This window comes from Polychytrium aggregatum (assembly GCF_025602895.1).
Source record: "Polychytrium aggregatum strain JEL109 chromosome Unknown BJ171scaffold_1, whole genome shotgun sequence".
Classification (NCBI taxonomy): Eukaryota; Fungi; Chytridiomycota; class Chytridiomycetes; order Polychytriales; genus Polychytrium; species Polychytrium aggregatum.
In genome coordinates, this window is record NW_026516203.1 from 1,324,040 (window position 1) to 1,332,771 (window position 8,732).

The window sequence follows — 8,732 nt, forward strand, 5'->3', positions numbered from 1 at the left end:
ATCAGATCATGGAGCAATACCTCCGCTGTTACGTATCGTACCAGCAGGACAACTGGCTCGACCTCCTCCCCCTGGCCGAGTTCGCATACAACAATGCGTCCCACGAGTCCTCAGGCATGTCGCCATTCGTGGCTAACTACGGTTTCCACCCAAGGTTCTCTGTTCTCCAGCCATCAACGCCTGTCAACCCTGCGGCTGAGGAGCATGTCCAACTCCTCGAAGACACCCGGTCGTTGCTTGTGGCCAACCTCGAAGCTGCTCGCGAGAGACAAACACGATGCGTGGATGCCAATCGAGAGGAAAGCCCGATCAACGCCCCAGGGGACTTGGTTTGGCTCATGCATGCCAATATCAAAACTACTCGTCCCTCCGAGAAGCTGGATTACCGGCGTATTGGCCCGTATACCATTAAGCGAAAGGTAAACGAGGTGGCCTATGAATTGGACCTTCCATCGCACTTCCGCTTACATCCGGTGTTTCACGTCTCGCTCCTCGAGCCGCATAATAGGTCCACATTACCGAACCGAGTCGCTCCGCCACCACCTCCGGTTGAGGTAGAAGTCAATGTCGAGTACGGGGTGAAGGAATTCCTCGATTCGAAGACATTTGGCCGTGCCGATATGAAGTACCTCGTCTCGTGGAAAGGGTATTCAATGTCCGACGCGACGTGGGAACCATTGTCAAATTTGGTCAACGCACCAGAGACTATACGCGATTTCCACGCACGGTACCCAACCAAGCCGAAACCCTCCCAGCTGCAACGTATTCTGGGGTGAGGGGAGAGTGATGTGACGGCCGGCACGCCGCCATCAGTACGCAACCTGCCGACACCCCGTCCTCTTGCTGGGCTGGCCGTATAAAAGGGCAGCACGCCCTCCCCGGGATAGGCCCAGCAAGAGGTGTCGTATGTTTCCATCCGCCTGAATATACTTCTCCCCCAAGACGCAGATCCGTCCCAGCTCGTGATCCGTCAGTTTCACCCCATAATTTCCTCCCTCTCTCCAATTCATTACGTTCCCTTCGGAACGCCTACGATCACTAATCGATCATGTTCCGCTCCTCCCGTACGTTACCATACCATGAGCGTTGATGTTATTACCACATTCCGTTCAATAACTAAGCTTGCTTTGAGGCCCAGCTGTTACTCCTAGTAATTCATAATTCTCCGTGCCGATGCCACCATTTATACAATGTCAGAGGAAAACCCTCACCAATATCCTCCCGGCTCTTGGGGATTGAAAGGTGTCAGCCATAGATCGCTCGCAAAATATACTTGTCAACCTTCCTAACTTCTATGAAAGGTTTGACGATCCCACAATCTTTTCGTTTCATTCTCTCCGAGCCCTTTTTATATCGGAGTCATATATGTATTTTCGTGAACGACCTGTCTGAAGCCATAGTATCAGCATGACTATGGTAATTGGAGGATTCATATCAATGAATTCTAGGCCAGGTGCACATCCCAGGCGCAATCCTGCTACTATAGAACCAGTAACTCCTTGAGAACGATTGAACAGTGATCCCGACATGTCCCCCTCATTGTTCCACTCGCCCGGGCGGACAGGCCATGGGATTGCATTCAGTCTTGGTTGGTGATCGAGTGGCATGGCTGGTTTCGGGCGCTTGGGCTTGAATACACCAGGCTGATGTCCTGCGGCGACGATGTACTGGCATGGATGTCGCAATGCGGGAGTGTGGTGCATGCATTGGGCTCTATGGACAGCCCCCACGGCTTCTCGATGTCAGAGCGGACGGCTTGGGCGGGCCGCTTGGCTTTCAGGCATTGTGCACAATGTTTGGACATGGAAGAGGTCGGTGGGTGTGTACTCAAGACCAGAAATCAACGACAACCCTGGCCCACAACACGGCGTCCGGTTTGATTTCAGGTCCACCGTATACTTGGACTCAATCTATCTCAGCACATCCAAAAAGTGATGTGGCTTCCGGAGACTCGGGAACATATATTGAACCAACCTCATGTTTTGTGCAGATGCCGATAAAACGCTGCGTCTCGAAACTTTTTGATATTCATTTCGTCAGTCCGATTCATCCTCCGGATTTGGGAGGGGTGGCAGGAACGACTCGTCGGGATAGAGCTTCTGGAAGATTGAAGCAGCGTTCTCTGGAGCACTTTCTAAGCTGAAATGATCAAAATGGTTGCCAACCACGACGACTCGATCATCTACCCAGCTTTCGAAGCCGGGATACACGTACTCCTGGAAATACAGTGACAGCAGTGGGGTCGCTGATGGAGGCAAATGGCCCTCGGAATCTTGAAGCAGTTACGATCCCAGTCAATCGATTATGCCATTCGCGATTATCATTATCAAACTTAACCCTTGTACAGCTGTGTGTCCTCGCTCGACGAGCGATGTGCACTCGAATCCCAGTTTCAACAGCAATTGACAAAATTCCCACGACATTAAGCCAATCAACCAACCTGCCAAAGCTGGAGACGCTTGCAATAGGGTCGTCACGCAGTTTTCGAGGTCTTGAGTGGCAGTTCCGGTCGCTTTTGTGATAAGGTATACAACGTCTGTGGACATTGCCTATCAGCGATAGAAATCCTGACGGTCTTAGGTCATCCTATGACTGAGTTCGGCATTACTCCTCTCACTTACAGTATGGCTGTGGGGCGGCACCGGTATCGAAGCTTTGCTGGATTACTGATATACTGTTGGCGTTTCCAATGCTGTTGCGCGGAAATGCAATCGAGAGAAGGGACTGCGGTGGCCGAATGGAATGCTTCACAATAACCACTGCTCTTGAGTAGAGCTCGGGTCTGGGTCAAGAAAGTGGACCAGTTAGCTCACGAGTCAAAATATTTTGGCCAGCCTGGTTCAAACACTGTCAGCCTTTTGCATTGCAGACCAAGCGCATAATTGGCAAATTGTAAAGTTCGTACTGTCGAGTGTCGGATGCTTGCAGATACTCTGGAGAAGCAATCAAGCTGGACGAGTTATATGTTGAGCCGTTGATGGCCACTGACACCCTCTCAGTCGTCTTCGCGAACTCGACTCGTTCCACCTGTTGCTGTAGCATGTATATTCCTCCGTAGACAGCCGAGAGCCTTGAGATAATTTTCAGGCAGCGTCAGTAGGTTATGAGAAACATCGTCTCTATTCGAGTCGCAGCACTTGCTGCTAACCTGCAAAATGCCTGGCAGAGTTCGGATCCTGCACCATAGAGACAACTGAGGAAAGGTGTCTTTCCGAATCGACCGACTGAACGTAGATACAGCTGAATCTGACGAAGAGCGGCCCCGGTGGAGACTATAGCGGCAGAATGACTTAGAATACGTCAAAGTGTAAGGAATTGGATTGTCAAAGACATCAATCTGTCGTAAAGGTAGTTTATACACTTGCTTACCCGTGTCGATCTGGTCGGTATTATGAACCCCAGCAAGGACATACAGGATAGACTTGAGCTTCTCATTGAACTTTTGGCTTTCGAGGTAATCGGCCAGCAGCGTATCTTCGATCTCTGTGGTATGGAAATGTGAAGCGGTTCGGGTTACACACGATGAAGTATCAAGTTTGTCCTAGCCAAGGCAAATTTGTCTCCAGAGTGCAGGTTGAGGACAGATAGCATCGTACTTGCATTCTTGAAAAGCACGGATGGCAGCCTTTTGACCGTCGGTCATACCTGTCAAGCCGTCAAGGCCACTCTCGTAGTTCAGCGCCATGGTCAAGAACTTCATGAGGCGTCGCTTGTCGAGAAGACTAACCTTGTCGTTCGAAAAAATATCCTCTTTTGCTCCAGGCATCTGGAAGAAAAAAATCAAGTCCGCCAGTGGCGCATTGATAGATCGCCGGTGACCAAAGCACGCATGGGCACAATCAATGCATACGATGCTCGGATCAGTATCATTCCAGTCGAGGCAGCATATCCAGTCCATAGCACGGCTCCAGTCCATAGCACGGTCTCGGCTCCCAGCACGATCCCAGACTCCTGCTGCCCAACCTGCCTGTTCCAATACACCATCGAAGATGTAGACTTCTTCGAGAGCCTTGAATTCCAAGTACCGGCCGACACCTGATGAAATCAGTAACTCGACAACGGGTCCACTGCTGAGAATGGCTTTTGGCGACAGTTCGATGTTGAATCTCCGGTGGTTGCTGAGGACATCGAGTAGGGCGGCGATGCAGTTCTCGCTGTCGGTTCTGTCCTCGACCAATGGTCCAGCGGACTTCACGTTGTCGAGGGCTACTCGAAGGGCCTCATGGCCAGGGTCAAAGAGAGACTGAAAGGAAATAGGCGCCGAACCGTTGATCGATTGCTGTGAGTCAAGCGCCCCGACCAATAGCCTGGATTCAAACTCTTCCGCCTGAGGCTGGGGCTCTATGTGCACATAGGCCTCGAGGTTGCAATAAGGTGTGCCTTCTGGGTAGTTGGAGATTCCAAAACCAGAGCAAAATCCCTGCTGTAAATATCTATGCCGGAATCTGAACTTAACAAGACAGGAGCGCTGTCATGCACAGCCATGACAGCAGCGTCATGCCGTACAGCCACCAATTGTCTACCTTTGGATGTCTGGGCAGATAAGTGCTCAATGAATTCTTTGAGATTGAGGGAGGCATGGCCCTCGCCGTAAAATGGGTTGCTGTCGATATGAAGAACGCTTCTTCCAGCGCGGCCAATCGCACTAGAGCACAAACAGGGTGCGAACGCTCATCAGTGGGTCTGTCGGCGAACCGCAATGAGAAGCAGGAAGCCAAGACGGCCATGCAACCCCCATCGCAGTCCGGATACCGTAACATACCCCGCCAGCATCGACTGAACCAGCCCAGTGCCGAGGATGATGACGTCGAATTCGTGCGAAATCGGGTCCATGTTCGCAACTCGTTCTCGAGGGAGCAAGGGGCGGGGATGCTTCGGACGAGATCAGCCAAGAGGGCATCGATGACCAAACGTCCGCGACCAGCCGGTGATCTCGCGCCGACGGACGCCAACCTCACCTCACCATCTGCTACTCCGTTCTCTCCCGTTCTCTCCCTGCTCGCCAGGCCGGAGATCGTGCCCGCGGCCACATCCAGCCTGGCGGCGCCGCTCTGTCGTTCGACTCGATTTGCTTCATGGCAGATACGCTCGCTCCCAAAACGAAACCGGACGCCGTGTTGTGGGCCAGGGTTGTCGTTGATTTCTGGTCTTGAGTACACACCCACCGACCTCTTCCATGTCCAAACATTGTGCACAATGCCTGAAAGCCAAGCGGCCCGCCCAAGCCGTCCGCTCTGACATCGAGAAGCCGTGGGGGCTGTCCATAGAGCCCAATGCATGCACCACACTCCCGCATTGCGACATCCATGCCAGTACATCGTCGCCGCAGGACATCAGCCTGGTGTATTCAAGCCCAAGCGCCCGAAACCAGCCATGCCACTCAATCACCAACCAAGACTGAATGCAATCCCATGGCCTGTCCGCCCGGGCAAGTGGAAACTGAACCGGCCCGACCCTCCGATGCCATCTCGATGTGCCGCCGCTCATTGGACAGGGCACCTTCCAAAAGAGGAAATATTGAGTGCCGCACTTTTTTTTGGCTTTGGCCTTTTGAACCCGCGGTGTTGCTATCGTCAAAGGCCAGCACCCCTCCCTCCGCGGCCCTCCAGATCGCCAGCATGAGCACCTCGATCTCACCCGACCCGTTTCCGTCGCGAGACGTTCAGCATGAAATATCGCGCGGCCATGATCGCGTTGATACGCTTGTCGTCGATGCCGCCCCGCTTATCAAGGGCAATCGCCTGGAGCACTTGGCATCCAACTTTGTGACCATTCCGGAGGTTCTTGGTGAAATCCGAGATCGTCAAGCTCGTAGCGCAATGGCCACCCTGCCTTTTGAGCTCAAGGTGCGCGCGCCTTCGGAGGAGGCGATGAAGCATGGTACGTCCTCCGGGAAGGAGATGATGCCGCTTTGCACCATGGCCTCATTCGCGCCCGGTACCTCCCAACTTTCTCGCATGCGGGGTCGGCTTGCCAATCTGGGGTCGAACACCCACATCCGTCTTGCTCCAATGCTCCCACCAATCCTCTGAAACTCCTGTCTTGTGGGGGCCGTTGGAACAGTGATTGCTTTTTCAAAGAAAACAGGCGACTTTGCCACCCTTTCGATCACCGATCTCAAGATCCTTGCGCTGACGTACATGCTCGAAAGGGAAGCCAAGGGCGTAAGCCACCTTCGAACAGAGCCGGTTGCTGTGGGTATCCGCCGAATTCTTTGATATGGACGATAGCCCCTCTGGCCGTTGCTTTGATAGCTGCCGTTGCTTAGATGAGATGCTTTACTGAACGAACCTTGGACCTGGTCTCTTGACTTGCAGTCGACATTTGACGATACAACGACCTCACCCGGACAGCTGGAGATCTCCTCGTCCGACACAGCCGCCGTCGCAAACACTCAGGCGACACTTTCTGAACGATCTGAGTCGAGCAGATCGACCACAGTCGAACATCCCAAGGTCTATGCAGAGTCTGCTATGGATCCGGCCCAGATCCCGACCTGCGCCGACTGGGTTGCCTCAGAGGAGCGTGCCTATCACGGCCCGATTTCTCAGGGTATCTCCGCAGCACTCATTCGAGACGGGTATCGCTCGTACTATGGGCCAGTCTGCATCACCGTCCCGTTTTTGGCCAAGCTCACAGCAGAGACTACTCCAAGATCAGGCGGAGTGGCCGAGAACCCCGCTGCCCTGGCTTCTACACAAGCCGCTGACTCCCAGTTCAACACAGGAGTCGATTCCTCTGCAGACCGGGATCTCCAAGCCCCTGCTCGTTCAATCTTGACTGCTATGCCTCCATCGCAATCCTCGATCTCCAGGCCCACCCCAGCCGACTGGATTCTGGCCGAGGAGCGAAACTACTATGGCCCGGTTATTGGAGGTTGGCATGGCTATGTAAAGTCCTCCCTGAAGCCCAATGCCGCCGAGTTCATTCCTTCAAAGCAGTCCTTGGCTCTCGAGCCAGCCATCCACAAGCCGCAAGTACACCAAGCTTCATTTTCACTCGAGGCTGCTACCCGTACCCATGTCGACGGTAAGATGAACAACCCTCTCGCAAGCAAATATTATGAGGGCCGGCTCGAGGATACCCAGTCCATACAATAGCCGGGCTCTACCCAACGTGCCTGCTATCCACGTGCCATCGAAGATGTGCTCGAGTTTGATGATCGGCAACCAGGCGCCGTTTCCTGGATATGCCGTCTATCATTCTTCTGCCTGTAATTCTCTGACTAAAGCTATTGCTGATTCCAACGCCACAGATAAATCAATCGCGAAGCCACATCATCCGACTCCAGCCGACTACGTGATGGCAGAAGAGCGAGCGTACTATGGACCGGTCATCGGTGGGTGGCCCCAACCGAGCAAGGATGTCTCTTCGGTCGTACCTTCCAAGAGAGACGCCATACACTCGCAAGCCGAGAGCGAGCTACGCTCTGAAGCTCCTCATGAACGATTGGGCTCCAACGACGACGCTGTGAGCACTCCTGGATCTGATGCTCCAAAAACCAAGCGTCGCCGTCACCGAGGGAAGAAGCAGCCTCAAGAAGATAAGCCCATCCATCTGAACCTGCCCGATCGAACCATCTCCAAGAATAAGCGCTCGCAGCCTATGGATGAAGTTCCCTCTTTAGATGAAGATGACGGCGGGGAGTGGATCACCCCGGCTAACATCAGCAAATTCAAGGCCCAAAACTCTGGACTTCATGCCGATCACGAACGAGAGCCCGAGAATATTCCGGTGGCCTGTATTACTTCCGACTTTGCGATGCAGAACGTTCTTTTGCAGATGGGGCTCCGTCTGATTTCCGTCGACGGCTTCGCCATTACCCATATCAAGAATTGGGTCCTGCGGTGCCACGCGTGCTTCAAGTATGTTGAGCCCGTTGCTCAGGATCGACCGAGCTCCGCTTTGGGCATAATCCCAGCAGAGCTCGAAGCGGACCTTGTCCGTAAAAATCCACATCTTTGTGCCACAAGCGAATCTGCCCGTGTAGTGCGGGACTCATTCCCCAATCTCTAACGCTTGAGTATTCCCGTTCTCTCGCACCCAAATCCAGATCGACAAAAGATATGGAGCGCCGATTCTGCCCCACCTGTGGCAACAACACCCTGATCCGCACCTCCGTGTCGGTCGATGCTAACGGCAACACGATCTACCACCTCAAGAAAAACTTTCAGTATCGCACCCGAGGAACCATTGTGAGTCATGTCTGCATCATGATCGCTCTGCATGAGCCAATAAGCCTGCCATCTAACTCGGATTTGTCCCTTGCTGTTCATCAGTGGTCGATTCCGGAGCCCAAAGGCGGCAGACGGAACACTGACGTCGTGTTGCGCGAAGATCAGCGGGAGTACCAACGGGCTCTTCAATACCAAAAGCGCCAAAAGCAAGGCTCCGAGGACATCAATGACCCGGACGCGGCCATGTTTGGGGCTGGGCAGAAGAACTTGATGAAGAATAGTCAACAGCTCGGCACCCTGACAATCGGTTCCGGTCGACGAAATCCGAATGAAAGACGTCGCCGCCGATAGCATGTCCACGGCCACGCAACAGCATGTTCGGAGCAAGCGGGGCAGCGGTGTTCCTGAATGTACTACAATCTACCGCCGCACGTTGTTGACTTCAGGGGCACAGTCTTGAATACATCCTGTCGACCACTTGTGGCGACAATCAACCGGACTGGTATACCATGATGCGGTGTGTATTCGGGACCAAGAAACAGGCGATCGCCCTGG

At 53.5% G+C, this 8,732-nt stretch overlaps 2 protein-coding genes across 2 annotated transcripts; one reads left to right on the forward strand and one right to left on the reverse strand.

Annotated features, from left to right (window-relative positions):
* Positions 1 to 1,925: 1,925 nt before the first annotated feature.
* BJ171DRAFT_594869 (GDP dissociation inhibitor) lies at positions 1,926 to 4,961 on the reverse strand. The gene is made up of 10 exons (XM_053114557.1): positions 4,763 to 4,961; positions 4,524 to 4,645; positions 3,968 to 4,383; positions 3,646 to 3,766; positions 3,370 to 3,483; positions 3,149 to 3,272; positions 2,906 to 3,070; positions 2,622 to 2,782; positions 2,441 to 2,536; positions 1,926 to 2,272 (listed from the first exon to the last, which is right to left on the reverse strand). Exons 1-10 carry the CDS (start codon positions 4,831 to 4,833, stop codon positions 2,037 to 2,039), a joined length of 1,626 nt encoding a protein of 541 aa, XP_052971936.1. The 5' UTR covers positions 4,834 to 4,961; the 3' UTR covers positions 1,926 to 2,036.
* Positions 4,962 to 5,618: 657 nt separating this feature from the next.
* BJ171DRAFT_418233 (Nin one binding Zn-ribbon like-domain-containing protein) lies at positions 5,619 to 8,528 on the forward strand (the record flags this gene model as incomplete). Its single annotated transcript, XM_053107331.1, has 5 exons — positions 5,619 to 5,880; positions 6,064 to 6,188; positions 7,423 to 7,865; positions 8,054 to 8,195; positions 8,280 to 8,528. The coding sequence occupies 5 exons, from the start codon at positions 5,619 to 5,621 to the stop codon at positions 8,526 to 8,528; spliced, it is 1,221 nt and encodes a 406-aa protein (XP_052971937.1).
* Between the last annotated feature and the right edge of the window lie 204 nt (positions 8,529 to 8,732).

What these genes read in the sequence shown, in the direction of transcription:
- BJ171DRAFT_594869 (XM_053114557.1), bottom strand. Translation starts at nt 4,833, where the DNA reads ATGGACCCGATTTCGCACGAATTCGACGTCATCATCCTCGGCACTGGG. An exon ending in TACCGACCAGATCGACACGG is followed by an intron (nt 3,273 to 3,369) that starts GTAAGCAAGTGT and finishes CTGCCGCTATAG; the next exon opens with TCTCCACCGGGGCCGCTCTT. An exon ending in CTCTGCCAGGCATTTTGCAG is followed by an intron (nt 3,071 to 3,148) that starts GTTAGCAGCAAG and finishes AATTATCTCAAG; the next exon opens with GCTCTCGGCTGTCTACGGAG.